The following is a 22,568-nucleotide window of genomic DNA, read 5'->3' as shown; positions in this document are numbered from 1 at the left end:
GAAGGGCAGGGGCTGGCATGTGGGTGTTTGGTGGGTCAGAGTGCTTGTCATGGACGGCAGTATGAGATGCAAAAAGACTTCTGGGATCAAAAATGTCTGAGAAATGCTTCCTATTCCTTCCTACCATGGAGAGGTAAAATGCACGTTAACTTATGAAAGGCTCCAAGAGGTCCTGTAATAAAGAGACCTGCTACTGGTGTAGCCACTATGGAAGACAGTATGGAGTTTCCTCAAAAAACTGAAAATGGAACTCCCATTTGACCCTGTGATCCCACTTCTAGGAATATATCCCAGGAAACCAAAAACACCAATCAGAAAGGATATATGCACCCCTATGTTCATAGCAGCACAATTCATCATAGCTAAGATCTGGAAACAGCCTAAGTGCCCATCTGTAGATGAATGGATTAGAAAACTGTGGTACATCTACACGATGGAATACTATGCTGCTGTAAAAAAGAAGGAACTCTTACCATTTGCAACAGCATGGATGGAACTGGAGAGCATTATGCTAAGTGAAATAAGCCAGTCAATGAAGGAAAAATACCACATGATCTCACTCATTTCTGGATAATAAAGACCATTATAAACTTATGAACAAAAATAGATACAGAGGCAGAGCTGCCTCGAACAGACTGTCAAACTACAGCAGGAAGGCTGGGGAGGGTGGGAGGGCAGGAGGGGGGTGGGTAAGAGATCAACCAAAAGGACTTGTATGCATGCATATAAGCATAACCAATGGACATAAGACACTGGGGGGGGGGGGGGTAGGGGAGGCCAGGGGATTGTCAAGGGCGGGGGGAAAAAAGGAGACATATGTAATACTCTTTGTAATACTTTAAGCAATAAAAAAAAAATAAATAAAAAAAAAATAAAGAGACCTGCTTTGCTTGCCTACTTTTTCACAGAAACCTTTTTGATGTGTAACGTCTTTTAACAAGGGTGAATGAATACATTTTGGAAAATGCTATTAGAAAGTTTTCTTTTCTGGCTGTGCTTTTAAAAAGTTGATGAGACAGTTCTGCAGTGGTGTATGCTTGTCTCCTGCAGTTACTTATGCCCATTTATTTATTCACTGAACAAACTTCTATGAAGTGACACCACATGTTTGGCACAATGATGGATGTCAAGTTTTCTAAGAGGAACAAGACAGTCCCAGTCCTTGAGCAGATCTGAGTCAGGACTGGGAGAAGTGAGAGTGGGTGGAGTGTGGGCAAAGTGCCATGGGGCTTTGGAGAGTGGAGCGTGTCTGGTTAGAGAACTGGGGGTGGGGGTGAGGGTGGGGTGAGCAGTCTTAAAAGCTTAGGGATTTGCTAGGTGGGCTTGAGTTTTGTTAACATTAAGAACCTCAAAGTGAATGTGACTTTGAAATCCAGGCATTAAGTCAAATATAGCAGGTTAAATACTCCTTGATTCTTTCTGTATGTAGACTGTTTGAATGACCAGGGGAGCTGGTAGGTTCTGCATTTCTGGGCTCCCCAATAGGCAGGCAGGAAGCCCTTGCCAGTCATTTGCCTATTTGCTCTCACGTCCGTTCCCCGCCCTTCCTGTACTCTGCTCTACATTGCAGGGAACTCATTTCCCAGGTTCCCTTGCCAACTGGCTTTGGTGTGTTTGACCTAGGGGAGGCACTGGCACTGGCGGAAGACTCAAGAGGAGGGAAGAGGCCATGATATTCCTCCCCAGACATGTCTCTCCCATGCCTCAGCTTTCACTCAACAGACCTTGCCTCTAGCCCGTTCTGCTGGTCAACTTCACCGTGGTCTGGCTCCCATGTTTGTCCATTCATCCTGCTGTAGTTAATTTTTAGTGTCTTACCATCCTCTTCTTGGCCCTTCCATCTCTGTGTAAAGAATACCCTGCATTCCATTACTTCAATTAAAATAACTAGATATGTTTTTGTTTTCCTGACTAAATTTTGATGATGCAAAAGCCCACATACACTGAATGATTTAAGATTATTGTCTGAGAATACTAGTTTTCACTGTTCAGTATAACTCTGAGATCGTTCATTTCTTTTCATTCATAAGAGGGAGTTCAAACACTAGTCCCAATCTTGATAAAACCCCTGAGGGATTTGACTTCTGATGCTTGGCTGATTAAGATCTCTCTCTGTTCCTTCTTGTCAATGTTTTTTGTTTTCCAAAGCCAAGAAGCCATGCTCACATATACACATATGGCTGTGTCCACCCTTCTCTCCCAATGTGTTTTCTAAACCTTTGCTTATACAACATGTACATATTTGTGTGTGGTGGTGGTGGGAGCCTCCAAATGGCCTGGTTGCAGGCTCCTCGAAGGTGTAATATATCAAATTTTCTGTCATTGTGATGTGTGTGTGTGTTTTTTAAAAGATCAATTTGATGTACATTCTCACAAACATTGGTGTTATATTAAAATAAGGCTTTCTTTTTTCTTTCTAATAAAAAAAATCTCATTTGTTTCAGTGGAAAAAAAAAAGTAAATAAAAGAGGATTTGACTGAGAACTCCTTATATGTGAACTGTTTTGGATTATACCATTTTTGGGGAAATTAATGAATTGTGAAAAGGAAGAGTTATTATGTGACCCTTCAACTCCTTTACTTTTGTCACGTTAGAGGGGTGGCACATAATACATTTTAAATAAATAAGTATGCAGGAATTAATGCCTAACTGCAGGTACAGGTACATGGGAACTTAGGGGAGCAGAGATGTTGTAGGTAGAATGGACAAAGCCTTCTCCCCTAGGCCACGACTCACTCTCCAAAGTGGCATTTCTCTGCTTTCCATTGTCTAATTAAATTCCACTGGCTAATTAGCTCCAGAGGGAAGAGGCCATCCATGCCTTGAAGATAACCCCCTCCTTTCAGTTAGATGATAGTGATTAGTATACTGTGCTAATTATAATTCCATGAGGTAGACACCCAACTTGAGGAGTGGTCGACTTGCTGTCCTTACTTGATTTCCTTGGGTGGCTCCTGACAACATCACCCAGCATTTTGTTACTGTTAGGATTGCCATGAGGATTAAATGAGGTATCCTTGTGTAGGCACAGCATGGGACCTGGCATATAATAAATGTGCAGTAATTGTTGGTTATGATTGTATTATCATCACCATCATTTATGTTTATTGAGCATATACTTTGTGTTAAGTGTTTGACTTGTATTATCTCATTTAAACCCCACAAAACCTCTAGGAAGTGGAAACTAATCCTCATTTCACCGGTGAGAGAACTGGGGCAGGGGGTGGTGGTAAGTGGTTTGTTCAAGGTCAAAAAACTGCTAAGAGATAGAGCCAAACCTTGAACTTGTTCAGTTTGATTCTAACTTGTTTTACACATTGCTGAAAAATCACTGAAAAATACATTTTAAAATGTAACATACAATAAGTAGGCATTGAAGATATGTTAGCTACAAATTTAGCATGGTGATGAGAAAAACCTGATTGGTTCCCTAGATCAGCAGTGTTTCATGAGCACCCTGGTGTAAAAAGCTCTCCATAGGGGAGCATTGGTTAGAGAACAAAGAAATGCGGCAGATGATCTCAGTGAGAGGTCACTAAGCCCCTCTCACACAACAGTGAGTCAAACATGCACTCACTGGATGATAGCATGGACCTGGGAGAGGAGGCAGAGGAGCCTCCCATACGTGGTTCTTGCACCTTCACCTGGTTCAGGAGACAGGGTTTAACAGATGCCAACATTCAAACCTTGGTTTCACCTTTCTGCAGTATGGCCTTGAGTGAGTTTCTCTACCTCTTTGAGCCACAGTGTTCTCATGCATAAAAGGGAGAAAGTGACGGTGACTTCACAGACATCCTGTGAAGGCCCTTATTTCTGATACAGGTACATGTTAAAGTGGTTTTAGTCTTTAAACATATTATTGTGCTGGGTAATGTCAACCCCAAACAAACACACAAATAGCCTTGAGCATTAGGTTCCGCGCTTGTAGATTTCCTACTAGGTTCCTGATTCCTGGGTTGAGGATGGAGCACACGGCCCTATTCTCCCGTCTGCAGGGCTGGGCAAGCCATTTCCTATCCAGTCTCCAAATGTCTGGAGCGACTCTGAGCTTGAGGCCCAGCCGTCTCATCCTAGCAGCTCCCTGTCACGTTTTTTTTTTTTTTTTTTTTTTAATATATTTTATTGGTTTTTTTACAGAGAGGAAGAGAGAGGGATAGAGAGTTAGAAACATCCATGAGAGAGAAACATCGATCAGCTGCCTCCTGCACACTCCCTACTGGGGATGTGCCCGCAACCTAGGTATATGCCCTTGACCTGGGACCCTTGAGTCTGCAGACAGACGCTCTATCCACTGATGAGCCAAACCGGTTAGGGCCCTGTCATGTTTTTTATACCATTGACCGAACTTTGGGTCATGATGTGTTGGGGTCCTGCCTCAGCAGGTCCAGGGGTTCCCAAATGTGTGGACTGAGTCGGCGAAGGAATGACACGGAGGCAGCGTTCAGTTGATCAGCATAGCGAGGTTCTCCAGCCAAGTTCTGTCTAGGTCCTCTTGCCATGTTCTCTCGCTAGGTTCTCCAGCCAGGTTCTGTCTTTTATTGTCTTGTTACATCTGTATTTTTTTTTTTTTTTTGGAATAAAAATCTTTTATTTATTTATTTATTTATTTATTTATTTATTTATTTATACCAGTTGATTTTAATCCTGTCAATTTCTATTCCAAAGGTTAGGGCGTTTCTTATCTCCATTCCAGGGAGTAAAGATTATGTAGCTTAAGGGTGATTGTTCATAGTTAAAGTGATTAACTACCCCCCTTGCACTTAGTTAAGGGGTTTTATTGCCTCCCTAACTTCAGGGAAAAAATCCCTAACTGGGGAAACAACCTTTCTCGGAGAGGTGACCTTGGTTAAAACACATAGCGCCAAGAAGGTGAGCAAACATATTAAGAACAGTATGCCATATATGCCAGGTCCCTTGAAACATATGCTGTGCAGATGTTTCTTCCCTGCAGCGACTGTGTCAAGCAGCAAGGATGGACCGGCTTCCGGCAATGATGCTCTTCAGTTTGTGAAATAAAATTCCAGAGTATATTTTCTAAAACATTCAATCCATTGAACATGCAAAAATCTAAGGCCTCTGACTAGTGAAAATATGTCAAGATCATTTATCAATGGTTAGTGCATTTTATTCTAGAAAGCCTTTATTTCTCAGTCCTGTTTATCTAATGCAATTGCTTTGGCAAGACAGTCATGTGATGGAAATGGGAATTTAGTGTGATGCAATGACATTTAATGAGTTGTTAAGAGGAGCCAGTGTCTGATGTGAGAGATAAAGGGGAAGGGAAGGAAAAGGCGACAACTTCTGGGTCACCCGAGGGCCTGATTCTGAGGTGGTTACACCCTTGAGGCTGCCAGATTTCATAGGTGATGATTTATGCCATTTTTATAGTCACAGAGACTTGGATTCTGCTAAAAGCGAAACAGTTTGGAAAAGCCAACCATCAGGTTGTAGATCTAATGGAAAAAGCATCCTAGTTGGAGTCTGGAGAACACCAACATTTAGGTTCCTCATTTGAATAAAGGTACTAATGCAGTACTGTTGATTGTTTTGCCAACCGATAAATGTTTGGATGGCTACTTACATTTGTATATATACTTTGAAGATATTACATTGAAATTTTATTTTACGTCTTTCAACTCTCCAACTGTGGCCCACCAAGGCCAATATTTATAGAAGGGAAGACCCCTGGTCCAGTAGCAAAAATACTAATTTGAGGGTTTGAGAACTCAAGTTTTATTTCTCCCATGTTCTATGCAATTTGGAGAGGTATGATTTGGTATATAATCAGTGGTCGGCAAACTCATTAGTCAACAAAGCCAAATATCAACAGTACTTCTTCAAAGTAGACTTGCCCAGGCCGAAAACCAACTTCTGCGCATGGGCCACGAAGTTTCAATCGCACTGTATGTGCACACCCGCATGTGGTATTTTGTGGAAGAGCCACACTCAAAGGGCCAAAGAGCCGCATGTGGCTTGAGAGCCGCAATTTGCCGACCACGGGGTATAATTATTTATGGAAGAAAGGGGTTCTGAAAGCCGCAAATTGAGATGTGTTTCTTTTTAAAAAATATATTTTTATTGATTTCAGGGAGGAAGGGAGAGGCGGGGAGACAGAGATAGAAACATCAATGGTGAGAGAGAATCATTGATTGGCCGCTTCCTGCTCACTCTCTACTGGGGATCGAGCCCACAATCTGGCAGTGCCCTACCACTGAGCCATCCCACTGGGTGAGCTGTATTTCTGTTGCATCTCAGATGTTCAGATTGGCCTGTATGGCATTTTACATAATTTATGTTTGTTAATGGTTGCCTCATCGATGTGCCCCTCATTTTGGGAGTGAGGCAGGTAGACGATGTGGGTTTTCAGGTCTCGGCAGCTTTCACCACATCCGAGGACAAGGGACCAGCGGGCCAGGGGGCAGGAGTGGCTCGTGCCTTTGAAGAGGGGCTGAGGATGCTCTTAATGCTCTGAGGCAGTGTCCTGTGTTGGGGTTCTCTCTGGGAATGACGTGCTGCTGGAAATACTTTAGGACACATACCCGTACGATCGGGAACCTTAGGAATGTGCAGAAGCAGTCATGGCTGGAGCTTCAGGGTCATGATCGTATGAGGGAATCAGCTATCCTATATAATAAAAGGGTAATGTGCAAATTGACCCAACGGCAGAATAACCAATCACTATGACATGCACTGACCACCAGGGGGCAGACGCTAAACTCAGGAACTGCCCCCTGGTGGTCAGTGCAGTGCTGCTCAGCCAGAAGCCAGGCTCACAGCTGGCAAGCGCTACGGCAGTGGTGGGAGCCTCTCCAGCCTCCACGGCAGTGCTAAGGATGTTCAACTGTCGGCTTAGGCCTGCTCCCCATGGGGGAGCAGGCCTAAGCCAGCAGTCGGATATCCTCTGAGGGCTCCTGGGCTGCGAGAGGGTGCAGGCTGGGCTGAGGAACCCCCCCCCCCACAAGTGCATGAATTTTGTGCACCGGGCCTCTAGTACAATATAACATAATATGTTGGAGAAAAGCTTGAGCTGCCTCTTGAGGTGGTCACACTTAGTCTCTCTCTTTCTCTGTTTCTGTCTCACTATTCCTTTCATTCTTTCCTCTTTGCTTTTTACTCTCTAAGTTGGTTCTCTCCCTTTCACTTTTTTTCTTTCCTTCTTTCTCTTTTTCCCTCTCCCATTCTCTCTCTTTTCTCACCTTTGGGGGTGGGGTGCAGGGGGCTAAAGGATCTGCCTTATCAGGTGTGTTGGCCCTTCTCTCTGATTCCTCTTCATGGGCTTTCCTGGCTCTTTTGCACTCTGGCCTGAATCCTCCCCTCTAAGGTGGGCAGATGAGTGTGAATTTCCAATGACTGCTCCGCTGAGATTAGTTTACTCACTGGGTAGCAGAAGACATTTCAGTCATATCTTCTTCCACAAACCCAGAAGGTGGGCAGCTTTCACTAGGGAGCTCTGCTCAGCTTTCATCTCAATCATGGATATAGTCTTCCTCTATGATGACCAAGGCTGTTGTCTTTCTGATTATAGATCGAGGAAACTCGGCTCAACATTGACAAGATCTCTGAGCATGTAGAGGGGGCTAAGAAACTCTACAGTATCATTCTGTCTGCACCAATTCCAGAACCAAGTGAGTGTTTATCCAGAGATGAGTCACCCATTGATGACCCTTGGCATAGGGGCTGAGCCAATCTTGTTTTTCCTTCCCTCTGTGAACAGCAGGGCAGTGTACATATGCATTATATTCCACCAGTGTACACATCATATCATCTCCCATCCTCCTTTACCCTATCTGGGCTCACCCTGCTCAACCATAGTCAGCTCTTCTCTTCATGGTCCCATGAAGTGAAACTCTTCATGGTCCCATGCAGTGAAACTCCTCTACTTCCCAACTGGTTGCTTATGACTGACAGTGACTCTTCCTGCTTCTAATGAACCTCATCTCAGCCCCACCTCTGCCCCTTTGCTTGTGCTATCTCATAAGTCTTACCAGATCAAGTCCATTATTTTTTCATGAGGCTTTACAAAATGGTTCAAATCCACATCAGTTCCTCCCATCACTAATCTCCTGTTTGTTACCAGCATGGACAAAATTTCCCCCCTAATTATTTCAAATTTTTAGAGTAGAGTTTAGGGTTATATTTTAGATTCCATAAGAACAAGGAACAAGTTTGTTACTGTTCAACTTTTTCAGTGAGTCTCTATTACCTAAAGATTAAAGTTGAAACATGTTAGTAGAGCCTATGACATGGTCTTGGCCACATTTTTGCCATCCTTCCCCATGTTACCCACACTGTAGCCAGACCAAACTTTGTTCTCCAAATGCTTCTTGTCCCCAAAGGTCTTGCACATATTGTTTTTCCTCCCGGAGACTTCAGTCTTAGTCTCGTTTCCAATCTGGTTAACTCTTAGTCCTTCTCTGAGACTCAGTCCTATTATCATCTGTCTTTAAAAGCCTCTCCAGGTCCCTCCAGCTGTGCTAGTGGGCTCTTCCTAACCATCCCATCCCATGCATGCCTTGACCAGAACTCACAGCTTAATCCACACTGCATATTAGAACTGCAATCAACGGTGTCCCTTTTGTCCCTTGTTCCCCACTAGACCCTGAACAGCTTGAAGGCAGGCTCTATATCTTTTCTCTGAAAACTTAGTTTCTATCTCAGTTCCATGCTTGTAGTAGGTGCCGTAGGGTGGTCATAGCTAATACTCATTTTGCTCCATACCTCCTAGGGCAGCATTGTGTGTCTTAAATATATGCTTGATTTTAAGTTGATGAACATGGAATTCTTTTCTCCTCAGAAGTCCCATAAAAACCCTATTCTCCCTTCTAAATGGAAGCCCTTATGGTAAACTGGATTATTTCCTCTAAAAACAAGGTTCTCAAAATTTGTGTGCTGGAGAATTACTTGGGAAGGCTTGTTAAAAAGACAGATGGTGGAGATCCAACCCTGGGGGTTTTTATTCTGTAGGTTTGGGATGGAATGCCTGGAAAATGCCTTTAAAAGTAAGTTCTCTATGATCCTAATGATGGAGAGCACACTAGAATAAATATTGCTCTGGGCATTAATCATTAGTCTTTTCTAACTGATCATACCTGCCTTTGTTTACCCAGAAACCAAAGAAGACCTAGAGCAGCTCACGACTGAAATCAAGAAAAGGGCCAACAACGTCCGGAACAAACTGAAGAGTAAGAAGGGAGTAAAGGGAACAAGCCAGCCCCCACCACTATCTGTGTCACATCCACAGGGTCCAAATCTCCTGGATCAAAACTCATCCTGGTGGAAGCAAAGCCACTTGTTCTATCTTTGCCTGTGCTTTGGGCACTCTCCCCAGAAATTTGCCTGTTCTTGATCATGACTGTGTTTGAAAGAGTGCAGAATTGAAGTTAAGAGATGGGCATTGACGTGTGCTTTCTGAGTAGTTGTGTGACTTGGCAGCTTTCACTAAGGAGCTCTGCCTTTCTCTGTTTCCCCAGCACCTATGTACATTTGAATAGTAATGGTAGAGATATATAGATGCACAATATATTATTTAGTCTATTGACATTTCTTGGGGGTGTATATCACCGGCCATTACCTTAGCCCCACCCCTCAGTTTAGAGCATTGTTCAGTGAGCAATGTCATAGATTTAATTCCTCTTGGGGCCTAGAAGGTCTCTCAGTTCAATGGCTGTGGTCTGCATCTCTGTCCAGTGTTTTTGGTGAATGTATGTTATTGGTCAGAGAGTGAAATTAGCATTGTTCAGCCCAAGTTATTTCTTTTTCCCTCAAAACAAATCACTGTACTTGTTTTCATGGGGGTAGAGGTGGTGGTCATAGTAGCAACTTCCAATAATAGCAATGATGGTGTGTCTGCCACTGAGCCAAGCACTCTGTGCGCAGTCCCATTTAATCTTCACATCAGGATTGTGAGGGAGGTGCTATATGTATTCCATTTTATAGGTGAGGGAATACTGAGAAAGGTGAAATGGCTTTCCCAAAGTCACGCAGCTAGTAAGTGGCAGGACAAGGGTTTGAGACTGAGTTTCTTGGTGACTAAGGCTCATGCTGTGCTAAGATATACCCAAAGAATACCTGGTAATGCAAGTCCTGTGGCTCACATGTGAGCTGACTTTCAGAGATTGTACCTGCCTGTTGCTCCATCTCCATGGGCTGGGTGTGTGAGAATGAGCAAGGAGATTTGTATCGACCTGTGTGTTTCTCAGAGGAGAGCAGCAGGTGTGTTGCTGGAATAATGTATCTCTTTGCTCCAGGCATGGAGAGGCACATTGAAGAAGACGAGGTCCGCTCGTCTGCAGACCTTCGTATTCGAAAATCCCAGGTAGGACTTTCTCTGGTTTAACTATCATCTAGTTTTTTTTTTTAATATATTTTATTGATTTTTTACAGAGAGGAAGGGAGAGAGACAGAGAGTCAGAAACATCGATGAGAGAGAAACATTGATCAGCTGCCTCCTGCACATCTCCCACTGGGGATGTGCCGCAACCCAGGTACATGCCCCTGACCGGAATCGAACCCGGGACCCTTCAGTCCGCAGGCCGACGCTCTATCCACTGAGCCAAACCAGTTTCGGCAACTATCATCTAGTTTAATCTCTTAATTTATGTTTTTCTTAGCTCAGGGTTTTTTGTGTGTTTTGTTTTGTTTTTAAGTACAATTCTTATTTGGAACTCAACTGGGAACTGCAAAGGAGGAGCTGTCCAGGTTAAAGTAGAGAACAGGCCTGAAGTCCAGCCCTCCTGGCCACTCTGATACTCTCCTCCAAGGAGGTCCCTGAAGAACTTCCTAGGGCTCCCAAAACATAGCTTAGGATTTTGTATGCCTCCTTGTTTTACAGGGGAGGAAATTGAAGTCTTCTCTCTAAAGATTGTTTGTCATTAGTTGTCCAGTTTGGAGTTAGGCTCTTTGGTGGACATCAGAGATAATGATCCTTGTCCTTGAAGAACTAGCATGATGTTCAGGTGGCATAAGGAACCTGTTGTGGAAGGCAGTGTAAGAATACATAATCTATTGCATGTGTTCTTAGCATTAAAAGACCTCAGGAAGAATTGGGGGTAGCCAGAGGAGGCTGGGCCTTGGGTGAGTAAGAGTGCCCACATGGACAGACAGGCTCAGGGGTAGAGGTTCAGGGTGTGTGTGTCTCTCTGTGTGTCTGTGGGTCTGCAGGTGTGTGTATCTGTGTTTGTTGGTGTATATGGTGTGTGTGTGTGTGTGTGTGTGGGTGTGTGTGTTGGTGATGGGGGTGAGGTAGGGATGAAGGACAAACATGAAGAGAGGCAGCTCATTTGCTTTCTAGGGACTCTGATTATGATCGAGTCACCTGTATGTATTTGCTTCAGGTTGAAGTCTTTTAGTTTGAAAGTTGGCTCAGAGAGGGGAAGAGGCAAGAGGAAAGTTGGCTAGGTGGGTTTTTGCAATGATTTTGTTTCTGAATTTTCACAGTGGTAGTAGGTTTGAAAAAGTATAAATATTGGTGATTTTTCAAACCAGTGGTGCTTAATGGCTATTGAGTGAATGCATTCACTTTTTTATTTAGAAGCAAAAAGAGTTGGGGAGAAGAGTTTGAGTAAGAATTCAGGACTTTGGCAGGTATGGGATGTAGAAAGGGAACCTGACAGCTTTAGAAAGCAGGCCAAGAGTTGTGCCAGAAAAATGCTCCTCGTCCATGTGGGTGCAGGGCTCAGACTCACGGAGTATCTCGTCTGGCCTCACAAGTACCACATGAGGTCAGCAGGGCAGGTAAACCTGCTGAAGACAGGCTTTGGAAAGATCAGTGGATCTCCCATTGGTGTAAAGTTAGAACACCAAAAAATTGAGTCTGATATATTAGTCTTTTGGTTCCAAGGCCAGTGCTGCTGGAGATGAAGCTATGTGGGGTGGTGTTGGGGGTGGGGGTTCTACAGCAGTTAGGGACCTCCCCCCTCCCTCACCTACTGCATTTGACATTCTTCCGACAGCACTCTGTCCTCTCCCGGAAGTTTGTGGAGGTGATGACCAAATACAATGAGGCTCAAGTGGACTTTCGTGAACGCAGCAAAGGGCGAATCCAGCGGCAGCTCGAAATCAGTGCGTGTCTGAAATTTCGTGGTGCTTCTTCACGCTTTCCTGCCACATGGTTGTCTGCCCCAGTTGTGAGATCTGGGGAGAAGGAGCAGCAACCATGCTTGGGCTTCCATCTCATATTCTGTGCCCAAGCCCGGGACACTCCCTGGATGCTGGTTCTTAGGCTGAAGGTGGCTCCGTGTTTATCAGGCCCAAGCAATTTTGTCTTTATGGAGGCCAGCATTTCCTATACGTAGAGAGGAGACACTTGCTAAACAGTGGCTCTCCTGGGGACTCAAGATGTTTTTTGCTGTCTTTTTGATAGCAAAGACCATTTATGAAATAAAAGGTGTGATGCTAGCTGCTGTGAAGAACGAGGGCATTAATGAAGCTGTGCTCTTTAAGAATTTGGTAACGTGGAACTCAGGGCCCTGTGGGGCGGTGGGGCTGGGAGCGCCCTGTAAGTGGAAGAACTGTAGGAACAAGGATGTTGTGAAAGAAACACAAGTGTATTTAGGAGTGGCAGGCTATCCAGGGTCTGGGGAAAGTGTGCATTTGGGAATAACAGTGAGAGGTTAATGGGGATGCAGGAAGGGTCCACCCAGGAACTGACTCCTTGTCCTGAGGGCCTTGGTCTCTGAGGCGTAGTGATGGGACCAGTCAATGTTCTGAGCTGGGAAGAATGTGATCAGGTATATGTTTCAGGAAGATAATTGCTGACTATGTTAACAATGAATCAGATTATGGGAGAAATCGAGGACAGATGAGTCAGGAGAACGTTGGGAGAGTGTTGTAAAGGCCATGGTCTTTATAGTGGAGTTACCATATTCCTATCTTCAGGGAACTTTTGAAATGGTGTGTTTTGACCTTATATTCGATGCTCTGCTTCTGTTATAAAGCCGGCAAGAAGACCACAGATGAGGAGCTGGAGGAGATGTTGGAGAGTGGAAACCCTGCCATCTTCACTTCTGGGGTGAGTGACTCGGGAGCTGGGGTGTATGCCCCTCCACAGAGGAGGGAGGCCACTGGGAGCTCCATTCGGGTAGCCAGGGAAGGGTGGGCTGCAGGTGCAGGGAGGCAGGGGACGTGAGGAGCTGGGCAGGAGGGGATGAAGGCTGCAGCAGGGGATGGTGGCTGATGACCTGTCATTGTGCGGCCTCTTGTAGATCATTGACTCTCAGATTTCCAAGCAAGCCCTCAGTGAAATCGAGGGACGGCACAAAGACATCGTGAGGCTGGAGAGCAGCATCAAGGAGCTCCATGACATGTTTATGGACATCGCCATGCTGGTGGAGAATCAGGTAACTGGCCATGGGTATCAGTGTGGGAGGGAAAAGAGGGAAGCTCAGGTACTTCTGAAAATGGTAAGGAAGAGAACATGAGGAGCCAGGTGAGGGAGCATCATCAGAATTTGCTTGAAGGAGAAACAGAATTCCAGTATCCCAGGGAAAGGAATACACACTTGGACCCTGACACATGGGGCAGTCCTGGCTTCTCGTTCTTTTCAGTACTTTGGGCTCACAGTCATTTCTAGTTAATACGGGGTTACAAGTATCTTTCAAGTGCCCAGTTTCCTCTGGACTCAGGTTCTATTTTTATTTGCTTTTTAAAGTTAGAGATATGGGTTCTTAATGAAGATGCCTTAAAAGTCTCCTTATATAAACTGTTTCACTGGTGAAAAGTTAGATTTAATAGAAGTTTTTATTATTTTCCATTTTTGTTTTTTATATTTGTTCTTCCAAAAATGTTGCCACCTTTGGCTCAGAAACAAGAGTAGATAACAAAGTGAATGAAGGAATAGCACAGTATTTACATAAAAACTTGAAACACAAATGGTGCTTAGCTGGACAGCTTGTTCTGTCCCTGGGCACACTTCTCAGGGATGCGAGTCTCTGTCTCCTGCATGCAATGTTAGTTTCACATAGTCAGACACAGCCCGGTGTTGTGGTGTCGTGCCGATATCACTGAACCTGTAGCTGCTTGGCCAGCTGGTCAGGACTGAGAACTGCTTCCTTTGAAGGACTGCAGAACTGAACTGTAGCCCGAGCACTGCCTGGCAGCACTGCCTGGCTGGCAGTTGACATCAGTTCCCTGCTCAGGGCTCAGTGCCATTCTTCCTCCCAGTCTGGCCTTTGAGACCATGTTGTTAGTCCTTCCATCCCCACTTTTCCTTTTTCTCCCCACACTGCCTTGCCGAGGAGCTGGTTTGAGATCCAAGTGGTGGTAAGTGCCTTTCCCTGTTGACAGACTGTTGTAAAACGATGGGTCGAGTTGAGGGAAGATGTAGGTAGGTGAGGGGAATTCCCATCCTAAGGTGCCCAGAAATTAATTGTAATGAGAGCACTTCTTGTCAGGAAGTAATAGCTGGGAAATAGGTTGGGAATCTTCTTAAGAGATCACTGTCTCTTAGCCACATAGTTTGGGTGAACCCAGTGTGTCACTTAAGGGGCCAGGGAATATCTCTGAGAAAGCACATGTTCCCACCCTCAGATATTTATGGAGTACCTACTGTGTGCCAGGCACCATTCAATGGTATTGAACAAACTTAGTTCAAGCCAAATAAACTTGATCCAGGTCTGAATGACCAGGAAGAGGCCAGGACCCTGGTAATAGGTAAATCAGGGGAAAAGGTGGGCATGTGCCCTCTGAAGGCCACACATCAGGTTTTCTGGATGCTCCCCTTGGCATTGAAGATAATGATGTGGGGATAGGACTGTCTGGGGGCGGGGGGACGGTTATTAAGTTTGACTAGTGTCTGTTCTTTGCAGGGCGAGATGTTAGATAACATAGAGCTGAATGTCATGCACACAGTGGACCACGTGGAGAAGGCACGGGATGAAACTAAAAAAGCCGTGAAATACCAGGGGCAGGCCCGGAAGGTGAGACGCCCTCCGCCTTCAGGGAAGAGTCCATGTTGTGCGCTATCTCTCGCTCTTTCTTCCCTCTCTCTGTCTCTTCTTCTGCTGCCACCACCTCTTGCATCCCGGGAAAGGGAGCCATGATTGACCGTATCGAGAACAACATGGACCAGTCAGTGGGTTTCGTGGAGCGAGCCGTTACCGATACCAAAAAAGCTGTCAAGTATCAGAGTGAAGCTCGGAGGGTGAGCGCCTTAGTCCCAGCCGGTCCTACTTGCCTCTCCTCTCTCCAGTTATCCCCACTTGTGTCCTTGAGCCTGTGCCTTCTCTCTCTGTCCTGGCCTCATCCAAACACCTGTGTCAGCCTCTCCTAGAGACTAGCCGTCCTTCCTTCCCGTGCTGTGCCTCTCATGGATCTGGCTCACAGGCTCGCACCCAAGAACCACACTGAAGGCAGTTCTGTAGGGTGGAGCGATTGCCCGGGTGTTGCTCCTGGGCAAATGTTATACTTGACTCCTCTGAAACCTTCTCTTCCACTCAAGCAGCCCAAGATTCCCCCCGCCCCTGCCCTTTCTCTACCAGGAAATCAGTGCTGTGCTGATTGTTGTGAAAAATGTCGTATCTTATGGAGCACCTATTAGTTCTATTTCATAGATGACAGGAGGGCCAGAGGCTAATTGGCTTCAGGCCACCTAGTCAGCATAGGAGCTTGGATTCAGATTCAGATCCTAATCATGCTCTTCCCACCACACCATCCTATCTCCCCACCCACTTCCTTCTGGTGCCCCGATGCTGGAGGCCTTCTGGCTTCTCTGCCCATTGACTGGTAGCCAGCTCTGTGGCTTTTGCTTGCTCTTTAGACATTTCTTTCCTGTTCCTCCTGGGCTCTAATATTTTTGTTCTTCAGTTCCTTGTTTTCTCACTTCACCTGTTGCTTGCGCAGGGATTTGGGAAGCTGGGGAGTTACTTTACATGATGAATCCAGGCTGGTTCACAACAGGACCATACTCTTGCTTTTGGATGTCCAGTCACTGGGGCTGTCAGGTGGGCGTGTGCTTTAGGGAGGAGAAGGACAGAGTTTGACATTAGGACTGTGTCAAAAATATCGTTGCACCCCCTTTGGAAAATAAAAGATGAATCACTTTATATCTTGGCCTATTGCTGCGTGGCGACTCCATGATAGTTGCGCTTATGTCTGTCCACATGGGCAGGACAGCATTGTGAGCTGAGAGCTGATAGAAACTCTGTGTTTCCATCTGGAATATATAGCTAGCCAAGAAGTAATCTGATAAGTATAAAATATCCTAATGGAATGTCTTCATATAGGCTGTAGGCTTTTTTATTTGAATTGCTAAGATGCTTTCGATGTTGAGGTGAGAGGGGTTGGGTTTTAGATGAATTATTATTGCTTTTGGCTGTGTGTAATAATGCCTTGTTTTTGTTTCTCTTATCCCTCTCCAGAAGTTGATAATTATCATTGTGGTAGTAGTTGTGTTGCTGGGCATTTTAGCGTTGGTTATTGGACTTTCCGTTGGGCTGAAATAAGGGCGGCCCAAGAGGCTGCTGCACTGAAATGTAAGTAAATGGAAGGTTCTCGGGACTCTTTTTTGACTTCCTCTTGACAAATTAGCCTGGGATTTTAAATCCCACTTCTTCCACCTTGTGATTGTCCTTGGACTTGCTAAAACTTTCAGTTGTCTGTACATTCTATCATCTCTTTAAAATTCTGTTCTTGGGTTCTGGCTGCAGTCGGTGGGTTGGTTCTCCTGGTTGTCCCTACTCTTTGCCTGTTAATGTTTCACTGCCATTCCTGGTCTCTCTGAGCACTTCATTCCCTCTCCCCTTACCCGGCAAGCATGCTCCTGTGCTGGGTACAGTCTGTGTTTTGGATCTGGGCTTTGTCTTCTGAATTCTTACTGGATTTCATGGATGTTGGGCTTTGCTTTTTCATCTTCTTTTTAGTGTAAATGAAGTTTTGAATTGGGAATGGGGTCTGTAGGGGTTTGTTTGTGGCTGACTGTTTGGATCGTGAATGATTTAGTAGTTAACATTTTTGAATGTTGAATTGTGCCAGACAATGTACTGAACACCATATATACATAACACTGACTCCTCACAACACCTTTTGAGATAGGTGCTATTATTATCCACATTTTACAGGTGAAGACACTTCGGCTTAAAGAGAAAAGCAATACAACCAAGTTTGAACATACAGCTAATAGTGGACCTATGGGAGTCCTTATTGCCATCTTAGTTTCTTTTTGTACAACAAGGTAGCTATTTATCATCGTCTACAAAGTCTAGAGAACCCTAGTTGATAGTGACTTTAAAATATAGCCTATTAATTTCTTTTAAAATCTGGTAAAAAGAATAAGGCTGACCCCTGAATCAAGGTTTCATGTATATAGTGGTAGCATGATAGGAATGATCTAGTTATTGGGACTGTTAAAACTTAAGACTCTTAAGTCAGTGACGTCTTGAATATTACTTTCCTGAATTAAATATAGTATTTTAAAAAGCATATATTCTTATTGATTTCAGAGAGGAAGGAAGAGGGAGAGAGAGATAGAAACATCAATGATGAGAGAGAATCATTGATTTGCTGCCTCCTGCATGCCCCCTTCTGGGGATCAAGCCTGCAAGCCAGGTATGTGCCCTTGACCAGAATCGAACCTGGGACCCTTCAGTCCGCAGGCTGATGCTCTCTATCCACTGAGCCAAACCAGCTAGGGCAAAATATAGTATTTTTGTTTAAAAACTATAAAATGCAGAAAAGGTGAACAGAATTAACATTTAATATTGTTGAAAGCCTTGTGGCATGTTTTCACATTCAGATATAGTTTTACATGGTTCTGACTATATTACCTATCATTTTGTACCCAGTTACAAAATTGTAAGCATCATTCCACTAATATCTATTGTAAATCTGCTTGTCAACACAAGATTGTGACTATACCAGCCGTGGGCAAACTACGGCCCGCGGGCTGGATCCGGCCCGTTTGAAATGAATAAAACTAAAAAAAAAAAAAGACCGTACCCTTTTATGTAATGATGTTTACTTGAATTTATATTAGTTCACACAAACACTCAATCCATGCTTTTGTTCCGGCCCTCCGGTCCAGTTTAAGAACCCATTGTGGCCCTCGAGTCAAAAAGTTTGCCCACCCCTGGCTATACTCTCAATTATGTTACATTTCCCCAATGTTGGAGGTTTGTTATTGTTTTGCTATTACTAACATTATGACTAACTTATGTAATAGTTTTCTCATTTCTATTTTCCCTATATTATAAATTCATAGAAGTTGGGTTCCTGAGGTAATAGAAGTATTTTTAAGACTTGATACGTACTACCATTTTGATATCCAGAGGCAATCCTTCACTTTATATTTCTTGCCTCCTCCTTGCATGTAACTAAAGGGTCTGAAAGTCAGATTGTTATAGCTCTAAACATTCGCCTTCCTCTGGAGAGAGAAGCAGCAGTGAGGTGATCAACATCTAAGTAATTAATTGACACCCCCCTACCCCCAATTTGGAGTCTAGCCATTGTTTCTGTTTGCTTTTAAAGTTCAAGTTTTGCTCTGACTCTTAACTGTATCACTGGAAAGGATGTTAAAACTAAGCAAAGGCATATCTTTCCATATCCTTGGATGAAAGATGTCTTGCAAATTCATATTGCCCCTTACCATTCCTAATTCCAGGAATTCAGAATGTAAATGAATCATTTTTAAATGAGACTAATTGATATATTGTTTTTAGTTGATATGCTAAGTTGCTTACTGCAGGGTATTCCATCCGTATTCCCTAATAAAGTCAGGACTGAGCGTTACTAAGCCTCCCCTCTGCCTCCATCTGAGGGAGAGAGTTCTCTGAACAGGAGAGAAGGAAGACATCTTACATTTCTCATTCCTAGTTGTGTGGCAGCTATTCTCCTGTCTAGGAGAAGAATGTTAACCCAATTTTCAGACAGGAAAGTTATTTGAAGCTCAATAAGTTAAGAAACTTGCCCAGGTCCACACAGCTCATAAGGCAGAGTAGCCATAAAATAAGCCCTGAGCTTTTCCATATTCTTTTCACTGTGTCTTTCTGCCCTCTAAGAGAAGTGGAGTGTAAGGAGAGTCATAAAGAAGACTGGAGTCCCAGAAAGCTTCTGAAGCATGTGTTTGAAAGGCACTGATGTTGGCTCCACAGTAGAACAGGTGTTTCCAACATGTGATTGTGCCTCCCCACTGATAAGTCCTTCCGTGGGTGTGTGACAGCCTGTGTGAAGGATTAGACAAAGGACTAGAGGTTTAAAAAACTTTCTCTCTCATCATAGGGCTTTGTTTCTTATACAGTGGGATTTTTCATTTCAGGTCCTGTGTTGGTGTGTCTATTGGATTTCTCAGGGTTAGCATTTACTTTCCCATTATTCTCCCCTTTTCAGGTATTTCTGATCTTCCCTCTCCACCTTCTAGGTTTGTGGCTGATTCTTAATGTTGCCCTTCAACATCATCCTGTGTACTGATCAGCTCCTCCTTCCCCTGCCTCCCTTAGAGCCTGATTCTACTCCAGCCTGGTGTGGCCACCTTGTCTTCAGATGGGAATGGAGTTTGAATGGCCTTCCCGAAAGAGGATGGGACCCATTTCTTTGTTTCCTGTAACCATCCTTGGACCTGACGCAGCAAACCATCTAGCCCCGGAGGAGTCTAATCTACCTGATGCAACCCTGAGTTTTCCTCAAAACCTGCAGTCTGAACCAGCCTGGCTTCCCTTTTTTCCCTCTACTGTGTCAAATTTTTGCCTTGCACCTTGGAAAGCCAATTATTCAAAATCTTTCCAAGGTGCTGTATTTCTACCTCATGGACTGTCATTCTTCTCCCAGAAATTGAATTTTATCTTTCTTAGGAGGGTTTCTTTAACAAAGCAAAGGGATTCTTTCCAACAGTAAGGTTTGGACTTGAGTCTTCTACCTGGCAGGTTCCCAGTCCTCACAGTTCGTTGTCCCTGTGTCCTGAAAATATGAGGGATTGGCAGATGTTATTTTGGTCTGAGAGCTGACTTGCTTGAAATTCAGCCTTAAATGAAGCTCTTAGTATATTTAGGTTAGTGGCCAACTTCACTATTTGTCTGTGTTGTATTCTCTCATGTTTACTGTAGGTGGCGCCAGTGTGATGCAATCATCTGAGGTTACCATTTATGTAGGCTGAGGAGATGGGATATTTGTTTTCATGGCTGAGTCTTGGAAACTGGTTGCCCATTGTTAAGGGTGATGCTTTGTGAAGCCACTGCCTTGAAGCCAAATATTTTTTACTTAAAAAAATGTTTGGCATTTAACATTGAGCCAGGAACAAGGTGCTTGAGTCTTTGGCTCTGGAAATGTTTCAGACTGGTGCCAGCACTCCGTCACTCATTTCATGTGTTCCAGGTAAATTTTTATAATTGGCTGATGCATATATCTCTTCATGTGTCTCTCATGAAGTAGGAAGCTAGAAGTGGAGAATGTAACCTCAAAAAACAAACAACACACACACACACACACACCCCACCAAAAATAAACAAAACCCAACAACCTCGAGCTAGGCCAAAAATTAGGTAAGAGACATTGCTTACCTGCAAATGAGTCATAGTAGAAGTAGGATCTTTCCATGTCATGGAGAAGCCTGCTGGTTCTGGATGATGACTGGGAGAATCATAGGTCTTTGGGGGAGGACTAAGTTGATCTCCCTTAAGTTTTTTCTGGTTAGCAGATATGTGGGAAGTTTTGAAACCTTTCACTATCTGCTGCCTAGGCTAGGCTTGCCCCAGAGCAATTTGATATCATTTGTGTGACCTCTGGAATGTCCTGTCTCCAGGGCCCAGTCTGTTGGGAGACACCAGGAACTTCCCTGGTAGCTCTTCCTTCTATCAGGTTAATAAGCTTGACAGGTGCTTTGTCTCCCATAATCTCATCAGTGAGGAAGCAATAGCTGGGAAATTTTCAAGTGTCATGACTGTGCTGGCCCAGTTTTGAGCCTCTTAGATTCCCTGCTGGTCTCTGCCATCTATCTGATTTATACTTCAGCATTGATTTTAATGCTTTCTAGGGCAGGGCGAGCACCCTCATCCAGGCACTGCCCATTGGCTTCCTTTGTAAAGCTATTTCCAGTCATCGTCCAGCACTCAGACAGAGCCAAGGGGATGCCTCTTGCCCATGGCTATGAAGTTGAAGTGGACTGGCTCTAACAGCAAGGCCAGACAAGCTCTAATCACAGGCTTTTGCTCTCCTGAGATTGAGGTCTGGGGCTTATAGTTTGGAATACAATATAAGTGAAGGTTTTTGTTGTTGTTTGTATTTTTTAAAAAGTACACATGATTATTTTATTGCTATTTAAAAATAAATGACTTTATATTGATTGTGAAACCAGTTGTCTCAATTTGCCTGCAAAATACTTAGTGATTGGGCGCCACCATGTGGTGAGTTTAGGCTTTGGAATGGGGTATAAATATTTTTTAAACATGTGCTGGGTGAGATGGATCCGAAGTTCTAATTTTTGAAAATGTTTCAACTCTCAAAGAGTGCAGTGTAATTGTATTTGAGTTTCAGAGTTGAGGTGCTCCCCCCAAAGAGTTTGGCCCACTCATTGAGCGTAGTGGCTCTAGGAGGAAATGAGGTAAATCAGTGTGATGGTACCTAACTGGCAGAACATACTAGTGAACAGCTATCCTCCAAGATAGCTGTTGACTGAATTTGGAATCTCTCACTTAGAAGGAACATTCCTACACTCTGGGTTCTGGAAGCCAGATCCATCTCCCCTTTCCTTCATATCCCCTTACATGTCCTGATCCATGTTGTCTACCTTCCATGGGAACTCTTGTCTGCACAGTGATGTTGTTTCTTATGTGCTTTTTCTCTCTTCGTCTGGATGAGCAGAAGAAGATCATGATCATGATCTGCTGTGTCATCCTTGCGATCATCTTAGCTTCTACCATTGGGGGCATATTTGCCTGAAAAAGGTGAGCCATCTGAGGGGAGGGTCAGGCCTGCTTTCACTTACCTGAAATGGGTGTGTCCTGAGGGCATTCATTGTTTGTCACCAAAGTCTGGGTGGGATTAGGTGTTAGAATATATGAAGGTTGGAGAAAGCTAATGAGAGAGATGCTTCATAGTGAGAAAAGTGAGTGAGGGATGCATTGGTAGTAGGTAGATAGGGAGACAAAGGTGGCAATCTGGTCTGGTAGAAGAATGCTTTCTCTAAGGGTGTTGGTCTACTGCAGTGGTCGGCAAACTCATTAGTCAACAGAGCCAAATATCAACAGTACAATGACTGAAATTTCTTTTGAAAGCCAAATTTTTTAAACAAACTATATAGGTAGGTACATTGTTATTAACTTAATTAAGGTACTCCTAAGCTGGCCTTTGCTAAAAATGTCCTCAATCTGATTGAGGTACGTTCGCTGAGGTCGACCCCTTCCAACTCTCCCATCCACACTCGTCTTGTAAACTTGTTTCAGATAGATGAGTGTGGATGGGAGAGTTGGAAGGGGTCGACCTCAGCGAATGGACCTCCCGCGGTCCGCGGCCCACCTGCACCGCATCTCCCGTCACGACCTGACCGACACCCCCCACTTCTTATAATGCCACTTCTTCAAAATAGACTCGCCCAGGCAGAAAACCGACTTCTGTGCATGGGCCACGAAGTTTCAATCGCACTGTA

The 22,568-nt window shown here is 44.2% G+C and overlaps 1 protein-coding gene across 5 annotated transcripts in view; it reads left to right on the top strand.

The window, feature by feature from the left end:
• Positions 1 to 21,274, top strand: part of STX3 (syntaxin 3) — a 43,240-nt gene extending 21,966 nt beyond the window's left edge. For 3 of the 5 annotated variants that reach the window (XM_036325748.1, XM_036325747.1, XM_036325746.1), the window contains exons 3-11: positions 7,527 to 7,626; positions 9,109 to 9,183; positions 10,249 to 10,316; positions 11,953 to 12,061; positions 12,937 to 13,010; positions 13,204 to 13,338; positions 14,806 to 14,916; positions 16,357 to 16,470; positions 19,429 to 21,274. In XM_036325748.1, coding sequence (XP_036181641.1) covers positions 7,527 to 7,626; positions 9,109 to 9,183; positions 10,249 to 10,316; positions 11,953 to 12,061; positions 12,937 to 13,010; positions 13,204 to 13,338; positions 14,806 to 14,916; positions 16,357 to 16,440 — 756 coding nt within the window. In that variant the 3' untranslated portion in view covers positions 16,441 to 16,470; positions 19,429 to 21,274. The remainder of the gene's footprint in view (positions 1 to 7,526; positions 7,627 to 9,108; positions 9,184 to 10,248; positions 10,317 to 11,952; positions 12,062 to 12,936; positions 13,011 to 13,203; positions 13,339 to 14,805; positions 14,917 to 16,356; positions 16,471 to 19,428) is intronic. The other 2 variants (XM_036325749.1, XM_036325750.1) reach the window with 2 other exon arrangements.
• Positions 21,275 to 22,568: the final 1,294 nt, after the last annotated feature.

The sequence above is a fragment of the Myotis myotis genome, unplaced genomic scaffold (assembly GCF_014108235.1).
Source record: "Myotis myotis isolate mMyoMyo1 unplaced genomic scaffold, mMyoMyo1.p scaffold_m19_p_10, whole genome shotgun sequence".
NCBI classification, from domain to species: Eukaryota; Metazoa; Chordata; class Mammalia; order Chiroptera; family Vespertilionidae; genus Myotis; species Myotis myotis.
This window is presented reverse-complemented; position numbering and strand designations above follow the sequence as displayed.